This window comes from Xenopus laevis, chromosome 5L (genome assembly GCF_017654675.1).
Source record: "Xenopus laevis strain J_2021 chromosome 5L, Xenopus_laevis_v10.1, whole genome shotgun sequence".
In the NCBI taxonomy this organism is placed as follows: domain Eukaryota; kingdom Metazoa; phylum Chordata; class Amphibia; order Anura; family Pipidae; genus Xenopus; species Xenopus laevis.
In genome coordinates, this window is record NC_054379.1 from 58,477,496 (window position 1) to 58,497,353 (window position 19,858).

At 40.1% G+C, this 19,858-nt stretch overlaps 1 protein-coding gene across 3 annotated transcripts in view; it reads right to left on the reverse strand.

The window, feature by feature from the left end:
* The window catches only part of arid4b.L (AT-rich interaction domain 4B L homeolog), a 94,730-nt gene that overhangs the window by 38,170 nt on the left and 36,702 nt on the right, over positions 1–19,858 (reverse strand). For all 3 annotated transcript variants that reach the window (XM_018263111.2, XM_018263110.2, XM_018263112.2), the window contains exons 8-11: positions 17,653–17,785; positions 12,025–12,104; positions 10,533–10,603; positions 9,317–9,468 (exon numbers count right to left, since the gene is read on the reverse strand). In XM_018263111.2, coding sequence (XP_018118600.1) covers positions 9,317–9,468; positions 10,533–10,603; positions 12,025–12,104; positions 17,653–17,785 — 436 coding nt within the window. The remainder of the gene's footprint in view (positions 1–9,316; positions 9,469–10,532; positions 10,604–12,024; positions 12,105–17,652; positions 17,786–19,858) is intronic.

A 19,858-nucleotide genomic window follows, 5' to 3' on the forward strand; every position in this document is an offset into this window, starting at 1 on the left:
AAAGCATCATTAGCTTTACTCGAATTTTAATCATTTTTTATTATACAATAGAAAATACAAATCTTTTTTAAAATGGCCTTTTGTTTAGATTTGAATTATTTGCCTTTCTCTGCTGCCTCCTTCCAGCTTTCAAATGGGATCAGCCAAAACACTATTGGTCAGTGAGACTACAATTTATCTTTTAACTTTTTTTTTTTTTTTTAACTTATCTTTCTATTAAAGAAAGAAAACTTGAAGCCTAACAGATAACTGCTTGAATTACAAACTGGATAACTGCAGAGCGAAAAGCTAAGTAACATTTTTAAAGACTTAAAGGGATTCAGTTATGACTTTATGGTTTACTTTTTATTTCTAAATTACACTGCAAATAATTAATTCTACTATATAAAATTGTATTTGTGAACCAACAAATTTATTTTTTTAGCTGTAATATTGGTGTGGAGGCAGCCATCTCAGTGCCTTATCCTGAGCTTTAAGAAGGAGCCAGCACTTCAGGATGGAACTGCTTTGAGACAGCTATTGTTTATTCCCTTCCCATTGTATTATGCCATGTCATAGGACGTGTTTGCAATGTTAAAAGTGAGATGAGAATAGAACCCAATCAGGAAAAAAGCAGTTTTCCTGCTTTGTTGCTATTTTCATGTCTACCACTAGGTGTGGCTAGGGATGCAATGCAAACAAATCAACAAACACCTAACTTCAGATTATGATTGGAGCAACATTCCAGAGCATATATTAAAGAAAAAAGGTCCTATTTACAAGTTATTCTGAAATGAGAAAGCCAGTTGGATGACTGGTGAAACGTCTTCAAGGAAAAAACACAGCAAGTAAAAAACGCAGCAAGTCCAGTTGATTTGACTTATTTTGAAACAAAAACGTTTTCCCGTGACAGCATTTTTTAAAATTATTAATTTTAAAGTTTAAATCTACAAAAAAAGTTGGAACTGTTAGAGGTGCTAAACTGAAAACAGCATATACAGGCTCTTTCTACAGTTAGGCCCATAAATCTTTGGATAGAGACAACTTTTTTCTAATTTTGGTTCTGTACATTACCACAATGAATTTTAAATAAAACAACTCAGATGCAGTTGAACTACAGACTTTCAGATTTAATTCAGTGGGTTGAAAAAAAAAATTGCAGAAAAATGTGAGGCAGTCTTTTTTTAACACAATCGCTTAATTTCAGGGGCTCAAAAGTAGTTGGGACAAATTAAAAAACTGAAAATAAAATGTTCATTTCTAATACTTGGTTTTTTGAGACCCGGAAATTAAGCTTTGCTGGCAATAACAGCCTGAAGTCTTGAACTCATGGACATCACCAGATTCTGTGTTTCCTCCTTTTTAATGCTCTGCCAGGCCTTTACAGTTTCAGTTTTCATTTGCTGTTTGTTTGTGGGCCTTTCTGTCTGGAGTTTAGTCTTCAACAAGTGAAATGCATGCTCAATTGGGTTCAGATCAGGTGATTTACTTGGCCTCTGAAGAATATTCCACTTCTTTGCTTAAATAAACTCCTGGGTTGCTTTGGCTGTATGTTTTGGGTCATTATTATCTGTATTTTGAAACGACTCCCAATCAATTTGACTGCATTTAGCTGGATTTGAGCATACAATATGTGTCTGAACACCTCAGAATTCATTCGGCTGCTTCTTTCCTGTGTCACATCATCCATAAACACTAGTGTTCTGGTGCCACTGGCAGCCATGCATGCCCAAGCCATCACACTGCTTCTGCCATGTTTTACAGATGATGTGGTATGCTTTGGATCATGAGCTGTTCCACGCCTCCTCCATACTTTTTTCTTGCCGTCATTCTGGTAGAGGTTGATCTTGGTTTCATCTGTCCTAAGAATGTTTTTCCAGAACTGTGCTGGCTTTTTTAGATGTTTTTAGCATAGTCTAATCTAGCATTTCTATTCTTGATGCTTATAAGTGGCTTGCATCTTGAGGTGCACCCTCTGTATTTACTTTCATGCAGTCTTCTTTTTATGGTAGACTTGGATATTGATACGCCTACCTCCTGGAGAGTGTTATTCACTTGTTTGGCTGTTGTGAAGGGGTTGCTCTTCACCAAATGATTCTGCGATCATCGACCACTGTTGTCTTCTGTGGACATCCAGGTCTTTTTTCGTTGCTGGGTTCACCAGTGCTTTTTTTCTCAGGATGTACCAAACTGTAGATTTTGCCACTCCTAATATTGTAGCAATTTCTTGGATTGTATTTTTTTTGTTTTTGCAGCTTAAGGATGGCTTGTTTCACCTGCATGGAGAGCTCCTTTGACCGCATGTTGTCTGTTCACAGCAAAATCTTCAACATACATGCAACCCCCCCCCCTCAAATCAACTCTAGGGCTTTTATCTGCTTCATTGATAATGACATAAAGGAATTTCCCACACCTGCCCATGAAATAGCCTTTAAATTAATTGTCCTATTGAGACCCTGAAATGAAGCGATTGTGTTAAAAAAAAAGCCTTTAGTTGCTCACAATTTTATTCAATCTTTTTGTTCAACCCACTGAATTAAAGCTCAAAGTCTGAAGTTCAACTGCATGTGAGTTGTTTCATTTAAAATTCACTGTGGTAGGGGGGCGTGGCTGGCCAGCAAGCAGCGTGGACGCATCTCTAAAGCGCTCCCAGGGTCCCTCTTAAATCCGGCTGTTATCCCCTGTAATAGTCAGTTGTTCCCCAAGATATAAGCTGCCTGAAGACCCGCGGAGTCGGCCGCTTCCATCCGGTCTCGCATCCATCGCCCCTGCTGCTTCTGCTCTGCGAGTTGACGTGCGGCCTAGTCCCGCGCCTAAAGCCGCGGTCTTCAGTGCGGCTCTGACCGGGGCGCATCCAGACCGGCTTTCGCATCCTGCCGACTGAGACGGCGGCCAACACTACAGGGCCCACGCGGAGGTGTATTACAGGGGTGAGTGCCACGCTGACCCTGGGGGCGCCCTAACTCACCGTCCATAAGGCAAGCAAAGGCCCATTCCACTTTAGGCTTCCAGGGCCTGAGACTGTGGGGCTTCCTGCCTCTTCCCACTATACAGGACTACTGTTCTTGCCTGAGGCCCTACGGAGTACAAAGGCCTGCGGCTATATTATAAAGGCAGCCCTAAGTCCTGTTGTGGAGCACCCACCTCATTAGACGGCTTTACTGCTAGGCCCTACCGCACTCATGCCCACCTCCTGCCCTTATGGACTGTTCACACATGGGCACTGATCTAATGTAGAACACCCACATGTGAGCTCCGTGTACCATATTCTGCCACTATTTTGGAGACCCTATTCTAGCAACAAGCACGCTGCCTGATACAACGGCACTCCTCTTTCCATGATGGGAGGCAGCAAAACTCAAAAACCCAAGTCTGATGCGGCATCTAAACTTGAGCAATTTGCCAGGCAACCCTCTCAAAATGGCTCTCAGCCGAAAGAGCCTCATCCAGAGGCTGCGAGCTCCTCATCTTCGCAACCTGAGGCTGCGACGCAACTGCTGCTGGACGCAATTACAGATTGCAGGACCTCGCTGTCCTCTAAGTTGGAGGAGGTCAAAGTTGATCTTTCCCTACTTCGGGCGGACCTGCAGATTATGCGGGAGAGAGTGTGTGAAACAGAAAACAGAATCTCGGTCCTTGAGGACACCTGCGCTCCACTCCCTGCTGCACTAACCCGCATGAAAACTCAACTTAAAGCCTGCACGGACAAGCTGGACGACTATGAAAATAGGCAGCGACGAAATAATGTACGTATTTTGGGACTTCCAGAAAGAGCGGAGGGGAATGACCCAGTGGCCTTTGCAGAGAAATGGCTGAGAGACTGTCTCCCCGCAGCTGCCTTCTCACCCTTCTATGCGGTCGAAAGAGCCCATCGGGTGCCAGGTAGGACTCTCCCGCCAGGAGCACCTCCTAGGCCCTTCTTGGTTCGGCTGCTGAACTTCAGGGATCGGGACGCCAGGCAAAGCCCAGAGATGTCGGTGGAAGGCAAAAAGGTATCCATCTACCCAGATTATTCTGCGGAGCTTCAAAGACAAAGAAGCACCTTTATGGCAGTCAAGCGTCACCTGCGGGAAGCCAATTTGAAATATGGCATGCTCTACCCAGCCAAATTGAGGGTTCAAGATGGAGACAGAGCCAATTTCTTCACCTCAGCTCAAGATGCGAGTGACTGGCTTGATGCGAGGGGTACTCCGCCCCATAGAGCCAGCCCTCACCGTCCCGAGTAGACTGTTGCTGGAAGAACATGCTGCAGCAGGTGAGATCATTCTTGTTTATACCTTTCTGACTGATGTAGCCTCGTATTATCGCCTGAGCAGTATGTAGCAGACTCCATTTACGGGTGATAGGGTGCGGGCGTTGCTCCACTTGTACCCACACTGCTCGGTGATGTATGGCTGTACTTTTCCCACCTTGCAATGGCACATAGCTGGAACTTTGTGAGCCATGAATGCGGACTGGTTGCTACAGACTCTTCGTACATATACTTTTGAGCTTTCAGAGCCACTCTTCACACCCTCTCTGTGGAATACTCAAGATAGGAGCCTGCTCTCTCCTTCATGGTTATCTGCTGGTAATACGCTAGAGTGAGGCATGTCCTATCCACTGCACTATTGGCCCATGCTGTGGCCGGTGTACGGCAAGGGGACAGATCTACCCTGAGATCTACACTGCCTGAGTATTCCTATCTGTTGTGCCTATTGCATGTACTACACTAGTGCCTGATTCGCTTGACTACTTCAGTCCGAACCTGCTGCAGTGATAGAACTTCGTTCTCCGACGAGCATTTGTTATCTTAGGTACCACGGAGCCTCAGACTCTACCCCTGTACCATCGTATATTTTTGTTATACGAATATACGGCGTTATACGGCAGATATTATCCTATTGCAGGAGACACATCTAGTAGGCCAGAGAGTCCGTGCTCTGAAACGGAACTGGGTTTCGGTGGCATACCATGCGGATTTCTCAACATACTCCAGGGGAGTTGCTATCCTGATTAGAAAGTCGTTACGTTATCATTTTCACGCATTGACCACGGATAGAGGTGGCAGATATTTAATTTTGAAAGCCCAAATAGCGGGTACCATTTATATCATTGTCAATGTCTACTTACCACCTCCCGCAGATATTCACCTACTAAATGAAATCTTACAAAAAGTAGCGACAATGGGCGACCATCGTATGATATGGGCAGGCGACTTTAACTTGGTCCCTAACCCGGCTCTAGATAGACTTCATCCCTCCGCCCATGACACAAACTATTGCTCGTTGGGTGGAAGCTGCGGGCCTGATAGATGTCTGGAGATGGAGACATCCCCAGCTTAAACAATATTCGTGCTACTCGGTGGCCTCAGCGGCAATGTCTCGTATTGATATATGTCTAGGTACAACTGAAATATTGCCATTTGTTGACTCTGTAGAATACTTGACAAGGATGTGTTCTGATCATGCCCCTCTATTATTATGTCTGGGTGCCACCAATCAGGTTGGAAGAGATAAATGGCGATTGCCCCCCAAATGGATAGCTAACCCACAGGTTCACGAGCGTCTCCTCCCTCAGCTGACACAATATTGGGAAATAAACCAGGGCACGGCAGCTGACCATATAGTGTGGGACGCCGGTAAGGCTTTTATTAGAGGTGCATATATCTCCCTTATTAAATTAGCATGTAGTGAAGGTGACCGGGCTCTCTCTCTAGCACAGGACACTCTAGCTGAAGCAGAATCAGAATTGACGAACAACGAATCGGATGTGACTAAAAAGGCTATGCAATCAGCTCAGAGAGAACTGGACTTACTACTGGTCGACAAATACTCGCAACGGGAGCTATATAGAGCAGCTGCCTGGTATGACAAGGGCGACAAAAATGGGAAGCTGCTGGCGCTCCTGGCCAGGGGAGATGTACCTAAGACCGTGATACAGGCAATTACTGATGGCAATGCTCTATATACTGACCCGACCCTAATGACGCGACAATTTGAGACGTATTTTCAAATCACCTACCAATCTCCTCCCGACACCTCCGACAGGCTTAAAGAGTTCTTAGATGCTATAGATTTCCCAGAAATTTCTCCGGATATAGCCACGCAGTTAGACCAAGATATTACCTTAGATGAAATTAAAGATGCCATTGGTGGGTTTCCTGTGGGGAAAACGCCTGGTCCGGACGGGATTCTGATTGAATGGTATAAGAAGTACGTTGATTTTTTGGCCCCTAAACTTCTTGCTCTCTTCAATGGCTCCTTTAGGACTGGGGTACTGCCGGACTCCTGCTATGATGCCTTTATTACCCTAATACACAAGGAAGGCAAACCCCCTGATAGATGTAATTCGTACAGGCCTATCTCCCTCCTTAACTGTGACATTAAGATTTTTGCCAAAGTCATTGCCAACAGACTTAAATTGATAGCACCTGATCTGGTACATCCGGACCAGACGGGCTTTATGCCCTCTAAGGCCACGGATATCAATGTGAGACGTCTCTTTACTAACCTAGCGATTCAGCATCTCAACATGGGCAATAGAATTGTAGTGTCCCTTGATACAGCGAAGGCCTTTGACACGGTCCAGTGGCAATACTTGTGGGAGGTATTAGCTCGGTAAAAGCTAGGTCCTAAACTTCAGAAGTGGATTCAGCTTCTGTATGCGCACCCGAGGGCCAAAGTATTGGTCAATGGACAAGTTTCCAATAGCATTTATCTGGGAAGGGGCACCCGCCAGGGGTGTCCTCTTTCGCCTCTGCTTTTTGCCCTGGCTATAGAACCCCTGGCCATTAAAATACGGGCGAATGAGGATATACAGGGCCTTTGTGTAGGTAACGTGACTGAAAAAATCTCCCTATACGCTGATGATATGCTTGTCTATCTGGCCAACTCGGGTACAGCCCTTGAAAATCTCTTGGCAACTATTTCTGAATTTGGACGCTACTCTGGTCTGAAAATAAATCGCTCTAAGTCGGTGGTGTTCCCCATAGATCCCCTTCCCCCGGATTCGCCGGACACCTTACTACAACTCAAGGTTGTGAACTCGTTCAAATACCTGGGTATAGTGATCCATAAAGACCTTAATAGGTATGTACAACTTAATTTAGATCCAGTAGTGCAGACCCTGACTAACAAAGTTGCTGTTTGGCAAGATCTACCTCTTTCTTTACCTGGCAAAATTAACATGTTTAAAATGGTCTTTTTACCCAAATTTCTATATACTCTCCACAACTCTCCCATAACCCCGCAGGCCCATTGGTTCACCAGACTGGACAAAATAGTTAAAAATTTCTTATGGGCAGGGGAACACCCCCGATTGAACTTTAAGGTGTTACAGGCGCCGGCTTCAGGAAGGGGCCTAGCTTTACCTAATCTCAAACTCTACTTCCTTGCGGCCCAGCTGGTTTATGCCCACTGGTGGATTGTCCCTGATAGAAGCAACTCAGCGGTGGTGCTAGAGGCAGCAGTAATAGGCTCCTTTGAGGCCCTTGCCAAACTCCCTTACCGAGGTGTCTCCCCATATCACGTGACCACTACCCCTATGCAAACGGTGGTGAAAGCATTTCAGAAATCCATAGAACTGGTTCGAGGAACCTCCACCACCTGGTCCCCCCATGCCCCGCTATGGGGTAATAATCACCTCCCTCATTTACGCTCCCTCCCTGACATCGCCCGGTGGGCACAAATTGGGATTAAAACTCTTGGTGATATCGTCATGGGGGGTGACTGTAAGAGCTTTGCCACAATCCAACAGGAATTCCATCCCCACCCAGATATGTTGTTTCGGTATTTCCAATTACTTCATGCTTTCAACGTGCAATTCCCAACAAAACCTGTGGATTTAAAGGTGTCGTCTCTTGAGACCTACCTGCACAGGTTAGACTTGCCAAAACCACTATCCTGGTTCTATACAATACTATCTACCGCTGGTCCCTCTCCCCTTGAAAGAGTTAAGGGCAAATGGCAAGCAGATATACCTGACTTGGATGATGAAAAATGGAAGGACGCACTACAACTTGTACCTGCACTATCAATATCTATGAGGGACAGGCTTATTCAAATTAAATTTTTGAATAGAGTTTACTTAACCCCATATCGCCTGGCTAAGATATATGGTACGGTCTCGGACCTGTGCCCTAAGTGCAGGGTGGAATCTGGTACTCTGTTTCATGTATTTTGGTCCTGTCCAATAATTCAGGGTTTTTGGAGTGCAGTCCTCCAATACTTGAATGAAAAGCTTGCACTCCCCGGCATACGTTCGCCAGAAACCTGTCTGTTGGGGATTATAGGGGATCTGCAGCTGCACCCATGTACTAAATTATGTTATTTGCAGCTCCTGTATTATGCTAAGAAAGCCATATTAATGCACTGGAAATCGCTCAACCCTCCCACATTGCAATATTGGAAAACTCTGGTAAATGACTCTCTCTCGAATCAGAAACTGACCTATCTCTCGAGAGGATGCCCCGCGAAATTTGAAGCGATCTGGGGTACTTGGTTGACTGTTCAAGATGGTTGAAAGCCTATACACTACTTTGTTGGATGTATCATCTTATACCTTACCTCCCCTCCCCTCTTCCCCTCTTTCTTTCTTAACTTTCTTCCTTTTCTTTCTCTTTATTGTTCTTAACTGTGTTATGTTTAAAAAATCTAAATAAAAACTTTAAAAAAAAAAAAAATTCACTGTGGTAATGTACAGAACCAAAATTAGAAAAAAGTTGTCTCTATCCAAAGATTTATGGGCCTAACTGTAGAAAGAGTGATGTTTCACTCTTTAGCACAATGATGGTGCTTATCTCACAGGTAAAAAAATGGTCAAGAAACACAATCCAATTTGTATTTTCTTACAGCACAAATGTTTGGTTTAAATATGGAAACAGTGGTTTTCTGAGAATTTGAAATCAGTAGAGAATTTATTTTAATTAAAACCACCTATATCTATAGAAATCAAATCAACTGGACTTGGTGTATTTTTTTCCTTGAAGACGTTTCACCAGTCATCCAACTGGCTTTCTCAATTCAGAATAACTTGTAAATCTTCCTTCGAGAATATATATCCTCTCAAATGTTGCTCCAATCATCATAATCTGTAACAGATTATGCTGATTGGAGCAGCATTTCAGAGGATATATATTCTCGAAGGATTTACAAGTTATTCTGAATTGAGAAAGCCAGTTGGATGACTGGTGAAACGTCTTCAAGGAAAAAAATACAGCAAGTCCAGTTGATTTGACTTATTTCTATACATATACAATGACCTGGATGAAAGAGAATCTTCACAAACAAAAAAAACACCTAATTTTTAGAGAAATTTAAAAGAAAGCAAAAAAAACCCAAAAAACTTTTTTGCTTACCTCTGCTTCATTAGTGCTATCATTATCATCATCATCTTTATTCTCTTCCTCGTCATCTTCAGTTTCACTGCTTGAACTCCCCTCCTTTACTTCCGTTATCCAATTAGCAGGAATAGTTTTACTTTTACAGAATTCCAGGGCGTGGTCTAAAGCTTTGAGTAACAATTATGGATTGTTTGATACCACGCAATATTCTGTGCAAATGTTATGTATATACCTAACCTGCTATAGGGTTGTGATGTATTTGGGCTGAAACAGAAGTCCCAAATAAAGTACAGAATTTGCAGTGAAATGATTTGCTGAGTTTTATTTCTCTTTTCAATGGCACATTAGGGGGCACATTTACTAAGAGTCGAATATCGAGGGTTAATTAACCCTCGATATTCGACCATCAAAGTAAAATCCTTCGACTTCGAATATCGAAGTTGAAGGATTTACTGCAAATACTTCGATTGATCGAAGTAAAAATCCTTCAATCGAACAATTCAAAGGATTTTAATCCATTGATCTAATGATTTTTCTTCAATCAGAAATAGTTTAGAAAACTTATGGGGAAGGTCCCCATAGGCTAACATTGTAGCTCGGTAGGTTTAAAGTGGCGAAGTATGTAGTCAAAGTTTTTTTTAAAGAGACATGGACTATGGAATGGTCGAATAGTCAAACGATTTTTACTTCGAATTGTTTGAATCTAAGTCATAGTCGAAGGTCGAAGTAGCCTATTTGATGGTCAAAGTACCCCAAAAAAAACTTCGAAATTCAAAGAATTTATATTCGAATCCTTCACTCGAGCTTAGTAAATGTGCCCCTAGGTTTTGTATATGAGGGCAACTATTGCCGATAAACACAAATTTCCATTATTCTTGAAAGTATTGGCAGCCTTGTGCCATAAACCCATCATTTTTCATTTATAATGGAAAAGGTTGGGGTATATACACATCTACTAAGCCACATTATGTCTGAAAAAATGCCACATGCCCAAGCAGAACAATGTCATGAAGGAGAGTTCTGTCCTCTAGAACTAACCATCCCTTCAACTTTAAAATATATTACTTTATAGTTAAGATATTCCATTACTATTTTAAAAGTAAATGTGTTAAAAAGTACAAAATAAAGCTTATTACAATTCTAGACTAAGGCCTCCAAAAGGTGCTACCTAATGAATGTCACGGATACTTAATTTTAGAGCTCTAAGTGAAATAAATATTTCAAAACCCACCTTGCTTAAAAATATCATGCTTTGTGGAAATCTCATTAATGTTGCGAATTTCCTTTCGTGGAACAGAAGCACTGTGAATTAAATACAGATTCTGAGTTACAGGCTTTCTAAAGAATTTAAAAAAGGCTAGAGATGTTGAACTCAGCGTTACAGCATCCTATATAAATAATGATCTATACTGCCTTAAAATAGATCCTTAATCTTTCTTAGGTGGTTTTAGGCATATATTACCAAAAAAGTACAACATATGCACCTGGGATGATGCTGTGTAATATATAGATATAGAAATAATTTCTCGTACAACAAGGAAATTTGGATCAACAAAGTACACCTTCCCCATCTACAGTTAAAAGTATAGGAACAAATATGTAGGATGGCCTGGCTGGAGTTACTATAAGAGGTGACTACTGGCCTTAGACAGGAGCTGTGTGTCCCCAATTGTCCTCAAATAAAAAAAAACTGATTGCAAGTGTATATTTACAAAATTCCTATTACCACTATAATTGGGCACCAAAACTATGCTTAACTTCTCACCCGTCACATCTAGACTATCAGCTTCCATTACTTTTGTTATTTATATTATTCCTTTGAAGTTACTCCCCTCTGCTGGCCATTTTATGTACCTGCACAGCATCACCATTTGGTTATTTTAGCACCACATTTTTTGCAATATCATTTCCAGTAAAATCAAAGTTTCACCAAATCATTTTGCTTTAGCAAGTTTTACAGAATTCTATTACCATGCTGAAAAGCCAAAGAGGTGATCTGGTCAAATTTACCATTAAATAATCATGCTGGATACCTGAATACTAACCAGTTCCGATTCTATATAACAGTTTTAATTATTCTCTATTTAACATTGCATTCTGCAGCTGAACTAATTAGGGAGTGGCAGCATTATAGCTAAATTCACCCATATAATCCAAGTTATATCCATGCAGCAAAACTAAGAACAACCAGAATACGAAACCCCTCCCCCCCCAGGAGCAATCAAACCAATAGATTATTGGCCTCCCACTTACAAAGCTCCTCCTAGGTTATGGTAACCAACTAATTCAAAAGAAGCTGAGAGTTGGAAATGTTGTGCTGACATATTTTTTATGAACCAATATTCTATGATTGGAACTGTACAAGTAGAACAAATGTTATTACTATGTTATGAACTGATATATATAAATAAATAAAAGTTATGAAAAAGAACCCAAGTTATATGGTCAGTAATTAGCCTGTGCACTGCACTCTACATGGAGTAGTACAGATTTGTAACAATATACTTGAATGTGTATCGCCACATTTTTGCACTGAAATCTGGCCTTTGTGGACATGGACAGGCAAATGCCGTAAATGTCAGTGAATACTGAATTGGAGGTGAAAGGCAGAGGATTGCTGGTTTCTAAAAAAAACAACCCTATGTGCAATACTAGCCTAATTCCTTTTGGGTAGTCTTTTAAATCACCATTAACAAAGAATATGACATTTTAATTTTACTTACAATTTGCCATCTTTAAATGAGCGCACCAGAACGAAATCTTTCTTTACAGTGATATCATCACAGCAGTCTGGAGAAACTACCTAAATAAAAGTTAAATCAAGTTAAAATTATAAAAGTTTGTGTGTGTATACATACACATAGACACATATATATATATACACACACACAATCACGTCTGGTGCCTTACGAAAAACAACAAGACAATTGCCTGGGTACTGGTTATAAGCCATGCCATACTTCTTCCAAAAATAAATCGCACTCACAGCACTTCTTCCATCAATACAAAAAAGTGGTTTATTCAACGTTTCAGCCCTTCAAATTGGGCCGTCTTCAGGAGATGCAAACTAACCAACCTAATAGCATTTTTAAATTAAACACAAAGTGATGATGTGTTCTGTGGGCATAAACTTCACCCTGTGACATAAGCATCCTAACATATGAACATAAAAATGCAAGGTTATGCACTTTGGCAAAAACAATATAAATGCAAGTTATACACTAAATGGCAGTGTGTTGGGAGTTTCCTTAAATGAGAAGGATCTAGGGGTCTTTGTAGATAACACGTTGTCTAATTCTGGGCAGTGTCATTCTGTGGCTACTAAAGCAAATAAAGTTCTGTCTTGCATAAAAAAGGGCATTAACTCAAGGGATGAAAACATAATTATGCCTCTTTATAGGTCCCTGGTAAGGCCTCATCTGGAGTATGCAGTTCAGTTTTGGACTCCAGTCCTTAAGAGGGATATAAATGAGCTGGAGAGAGTGCAGAGACGTGCAACTAAACTGGTTAGAGGGACGGAAGACTTAAATTATGAGGGTAGACTGTCAAGGTTGGGGTTGTTTTCTCTGGAAAAAAGGCGCTTGCGAGGGGACATGATTACTCTTTACAAGTACATTAGAGGACATTATAGACAAATGGCAGGGGACCTTTTTACCCATAAAGTGGATCACCGTACCAGAGGCCACCCCTTTAGACTAGAAGAAAAGAACTTTCATTTGAAGCAACGTAGGGGGTTCTTCACAGTCAGGACAGTGAGGTTGTGGAATGCACTGCCGGGTGATGTTGTGATGGCTGATTCAGTTAATGCCTTTAAGAATGGCTTGGATGATTTTTTGGACAGACATAATATCAAAGACTATTGTGATACTAAGCTCTATAGTTAGTATAGGTATGGGTATATAGAATTTAATTAAAAGTAGGGAGGGGTGTGTGTATGGATGCTGGGTTTTCATTTGGAGGGGTTGAACTTGATAGACATTGTCTTTTTTCAACCCAATTTAACTATGTAACTATGTAACTATATCAAACATATATGTATCGATTGAGTAAAATATAGAGAACCTTATGTATACCCCATATATAGATATACATATAATTCTCCAAAGAGTATCCGCACTCCAAGGCAATATAGGGTAAGGAGGGTGCACGGTAATTTTTGCATACATCAATAGTTTCCAAACCAGCACACCCTTTAGTGAAAAAATGTAATCTTTATTGTTACATGGTATCTTTTTCCAACATTTCGATCCCTATTAGGATCTTCCTTGAAAAAGATCCCAATAGGGATCGAAACATTGGAAAAAGATACCATGTAACAATAAAGATTAAATTTTTTCACTAAAGGGAGTGCCGGTTTGGAAACGATAGATAGATAGATAGATAGATAGATAGATAGATAGAGAGAGAGAGAGATATAGATATATAGATAGATATATATATATATAGATATATAGATAGATATATATATATATATATATATATATATATATACACACATACACACACACGTCTACGCACACACGTCTACACACACACACACGTCTACGCACACACGTCTACACACACACACACGTCTACACACACACACACACACACGTCTACACACACACACACGTCTACACACACACACGTCTACACACACACACGTCTACACACACACACGTCTACACACACACACGTCTACACACACACGTCTACACACACACGTCTACACACACACGTCTACACACACGTCTACATACACATACACATGTCTACATACACATGTATACATACACATACATACTGCCATTTTCATACTGTACACAGCTAGTACATCACCATCTGCAGCAATCCTACCCCATCCAGCCTCCTGGTAGCATCATTCATAGGTATTGTTTACAGCCCAAGCCTATCTATAAAGGCAGATAGCACACACGCGCACACACACACACACCTGGCAGAATTTATGATTTCTTAACCATTTTTCAGAGAACATGGATAAAACAAAAACATTTTTTCACTCATGGTTAGTGGTTGGCTGAAGCCATTTATTGTCATAATCACTACACAAACTACCCAAATGACCCTGATCAAAAGTTTACATACCCCAGTTCTTAATACCGTGTGTTGCCCCCTTTAACATCAATGACAGCTTGAAGTCTTTTGTGGTCGTTGTGGATAAGGCTCTTTATCTTCTCAGATGGTAAAGCTGCCCATTCTTCCTAGCAAACAGCCTTCAGTTTCCATAAATTCTTGGGCTGTCTTGCATGAACTGCATGTTTAAGGTCTCCCCAGAGTGGCTCAATGATAGTGAGGTCAGGAAACTGAGATGGCCACTCCAGAACCTTCAATTTATTTTGCTGTAGCAATGACAGGTCGACTTGGCCTTGTTTTGGATCATTGTGATGTTGGAATGTCCAAGTACTTCCCATGAGCAGTTTCTGGGCTGATGAGTGCTAATTTTCCTCCAGTATTTTTTGATAACTTACTGCATTCATTTTGCCATCAATTCTGACCAAATTTCCGGTGCCTTTGTAGCTCACACATCCCCAAAACATCAGCAATCCACCACCATGTTTCACAGTAGGAATGGTGTAGCTTTCATCATAGGCCTTGTTGACTCCTCTCCAAATGTAGTGTTTATGGTGGTGGCCAAAAAGTAACATTTTAGTCTCATCACTCCAAATGACTTTGTGCCAGAAGGTTTGAGGTCTCTGTGCTGTTTGGCATATTGTAAGCGGGATACTTTGTGGTATTTGCGTAGTAATGGCTTTCTTCTGGCAACTCGACCATGCAGCCCATCTTTCTTCCAAGTACCTCCTTATTGTGCATCTTGAAACAGCCACATCACATTTTTTCAGAGAGTCCTCTATTTCACCTGAAGTTATTTGTGGGTTTTTCCTTGCATCCCGAACAATTTTTCTGGCAGTTGTGGCTGAAATTTTAGTAAGTCTACCTGACCGTGGTTTGGTTTCAGCAGAACTCCTAATTTTTCACTTGGCATTCTCAATTCATTTGATATATTCTTATATCCCTTTCCTGTTTTATAGAGTTCAACTACCTTTTCCCGCAGAAAATTGACAATTCTTGACAATTCTTTTGCTTTTTCCATGACTTAGAATCCAAAAAAACATCAGTGCAGCACTGGATGAAACATGCAAGGGTCTGTCAGGAGTCCAGAAAGTCATTGACCTTTTATACACACCCACTAATTACAAGCAAACAGATCACAGGTGAAGATGGTTACTTTTAATAACCATTCTAACCCTTTTGTGTCAAGTTGTGTGCATGTTATCAGGCCAAATCACCAGGGTATGTAAAATTGTGATCAGGGTCATTTGGGTAGTTTGTGTAGTGATTATTATTTAAAAAGAGTAAACACAGTTGTTAGACAATAAATGGCTTCAGCCAACCACTAACCATGAGTGAAAGAAAAGTTTCATATTCTCAGAAAAATGGTTAAGAAATCATAAATTCTGCCAGGGTATGTAAACTTCTGAGCACAACTGTATAAATATATAAATATATATATATATATATATATATACATATATACATACACACACACACATACACAGATATAGATACATACACAGATATAGATACATACACAGATATAGATATACATATATATACATACATACATACATACACATATACACACAAGAGCCATGAATATCCTGTAAATTGCATCCTTATAAACGTAGCTTAGTGATGTCATTTCTGTCACATTACTCACTGAAACTTGTGTATTATAATAAATAAAGTACCCCCTATTGCAAAATATGAGGATATTAGAAGTCACACCTTGGTATTCCATGACCTGTATAAAAACACTTGGCCTTCGGTCTCTTGTGTTTACATGGTCATGAAACTCCTCTGTTACTTATAATAGCCTTGTATTTTACAAGAGGGGTTCTTTATTCATTTTATATATATATATATATATATATATATATATATATATATATATATATATATATATATATATATATATATATATATATATATATATATATATATATATATATATATATATATATACATATACACATACATATATACATACATACATACACATTATATATATATATATATATATATATATATATATATATATGTTATAGATAAGTATAGTTATACTAAAAGGGGAACTCCACAAAAACATAACTTAAGATTTTTGAAAAGTAAACATAAATTCAAGCAACTTCACAATATACATTAAAAAATATGCAGACTTTTCATGATTTTTAATGGTTTCGGACAGTTCCCTAAGCCTGGCCCCCTGCTCTTCTGCTGATCTTTCTGACTACTTTGCTGAGCTGGCTGACAACTGTTATTTTGTATCAACAGCCAGCTGTCCATAGACTGCATCCTCCAAAGCCCACAATAACCTGCACACGTGATTGAACAGAAACATCACAGTGCAATGTATTGTGGGTTATGTAGTTCCTACATGCTGTCTGTAAGCTGTGGAGAAGTTGTTACAATTCGTAACATCAGTGTTTTAGTCCCTCCTTCCCTGCCAGGATTTCAAATTCTGCAGAAAGAGAAGAACTGTTAACCAGCTGGATTGCAGTATAGAAAATGGCAATTATTCATACTTTTTAAAGAAACAGGTAACTGTATATTAGGGGTTTGTGTGTTATGTGGGCCTCTGTATCAAATTTTGGTTTGGAAGCCAGAGTTCCCCTTTAAATACATGTAGCATATAATATCCTTATATTATACAAGAGGAGTTTTTTTCATTGGGGCCACATTTTACTTGTTCATAGGGCCCACACCAGATGACCAGTGGGCTAATAACTGGGAACCTGTGTGGGAGATAACCTTACTAACTACTATTATGGGGCCCCATGATTACCAGTGGCAGCTCTGCTTCTACTAACTCTGTCTCATTATTAGGGTTACCTTTTGCAGAAAATAATACAGTACTGGCTATCTGATATTTTTATCTTTTTTCCCTTTTTGCAATGTTGGAATCAAACAGGGTTATTGGACAGATGGTAACCCTACTCATATTCGTTTTTTTCCCTCTTATAATATTTCAAAAAGAACATTGTTCTTGATGGTACCTAACCTTAGTATAAACATATTTTTTAAGTTTACTTTTTGTTTTTTTTAGTAAACCTAATTCATTGTGATCTAAATTACAGAAAGATCCATTATCCTAAAAATCCCAGGTGCCAACCATCTGACATATTATATCCATATTATGATCTAGGATATCTATATGAAAGGTATGGTGTTCTATACGGTTTCTCACTTTTATTGTGATAACAGAATAATTATTTGACAAAAAAACATTATATTTAGGTTCACTAGAGGAAATTTAAAAAAACAAATTAAAAAAACAAACAAAAACTTACTAATGTCGGAACCCATGTTGCTTTCTTTTTGTCTCCAACATCTACACAAACAACTGTTCCTATTAATTCATCACTAGTTTCACATTCATTTTCATCCTCAGCACTGGAGGAAGATGAGGATTCTTCTTCATGACTGAAACAAAAAATCCCAAACGTTTACAAAAACTCATATGTATGTGTACACACACCCCTAATTTAGAACAAAGTCTTTAAAGGGGTTGTTCACCTTTGAGATTTTTAGTATAATGCAGAGAGTGATATTCTGAGACAATTTGCAGTTTGTTTGTTGATTTTTTTATTATTTGTGTTTTTTGAGTTATTTAGCTTTTTATTCAGCAGCTCTTCAATTTGCATCTTAAGCAATCTGGTAACTAGGGATGCACCGAATCCAGGATTCGGTTCGGGATTTGGCCAGGATTCTGCCTTATTCAGCAGGATTCGGCCGAATCCTTCTGCCCAGCCGAACCAAATGCATATACAAATTAGGGATGCACCGAATCCAGGATTCCTTTCGGGATTCGGCCTTTTTCAGCAGGATTCGGTTTCGGCCGAATCCTTCTGCCCGCTGAACCGAATCCGAACCCTAATTTGCATATGCAAATTAGTGGTGGGGAGCGAAATCACGTGACTTTTTGTCAGAAAACAAGGAAGTAAAAAATGTTTTTCCCTTCCCATCCCTAATTTGCATATGCAAATTAGGATTCGGATTCGGCCAAATCATTCATGAAGGATTCGGGGGTTCGGCCGAAACCAAAAAAGTGGATTCGGTGCATCCCTAATACAAATTAGGGACGGTAAAGGAAATCGCATGACTTTTTGTCACAAAACAAGGAAGTAAAAAATGTTTTCCCCTTGGCACCCCTAATTTGCATATGCAAATTAGGATTCAGTTTGTTATTCAGTTTGGATTTGGTGCATCCCTACTGGTAACTATTGTCCAAATTACCCTAGCAACCATGCATTGATTTGAAGAAGAGACTTGAATATGAATAGAGGGCCTGAATAGAAGGATCAGTAATAAAAAGTAGCAATAACAATACATTTGTAGCCTTACAGACCCTTTGTTTTTTAGAAGGGAGTCAGCAACGCCCAGTTGAAGGCTGCAAAGAAAAAGGCAAATAACTATAAAACTAAATAAAAGTTACCTTAAAGGTGAACCACCCCTTTAAAAATTCTGGTGTATTGCTTAAGACCTTCCTGCTACAAAGTTACTGATAGACACCTTTGCCTTCCTTGAGCTTTAGGGGCAGATTCACTAAGCGACAAATTTGCACTAGCGTCCGCTTCACTCACATCCCAACACTTCGGCAGGCGTAGATTTACCAGGACAACGCTAATTCATTAAAATCCGAAGTTGCGTCCAGGGCGCTGAACGCTGGTGAAGTAGCTCCAGCATTACTGTGGCAAGCGAAGCGAAGATGCGCTAGCGTTGCCTAATTTGCATGCAGCGGGAAGTTAAAGTTGAATGGACGTATATGTTGCAGCCAACACATTACACTACACAAGCCTAAAATAGAGTTGTTAGATTGCCCTACACATGAAGTCAGTGTACAGTTTATGTGCCATATGTTAGGAAATGTGGGAGGAAGCCGGGTACCCCAGAAAAAAAATTAAGATCTTTTGCAGCCTATCACCCTGAAAAATGATAAGTCGCCAGCGTTTTTGGGACTTAGAATTTTTTTTTGACCTATCTACTCTATTGCACTTTGCCTGGTCTGAGGTGGCAAAGGCCAGTCTGGTGCAAGAGGTAACGTTCAATAAAATCTGCATCTTAGTGAATTTGCGTTGCGTTGTTGGGCCCCTGCAAACTCCGCACCACAGAAAGGGGTTCCTGGTCTTGAAGGGTCTCGTCCATCTATCAGTCAAACATATCCTCCATGTCAAGATATAAACATCACATGTGGACCCCAAAAACTCGTTAGATCACTACACTCAAAAACACCACATTTAAAACAGTGCTCATTTACAACCACAATTGGTGGTAAATAATAGGATTCCCATTTTGTTAATAATTCAGCAGGTTTGTGTCTAAAGAATCACACGCAGGAACATTGCCAGAAATTGTGCAATCGTAACAGCATCCGGTTCAAAGTGCTAGTATAATTGCACACATTTTGATGAATTGAGTACAGTTGCACCAGACACAACATTGGGTTAAAAAAAAAAAAAAAAAAATAATATATATATATATATATATATATATATA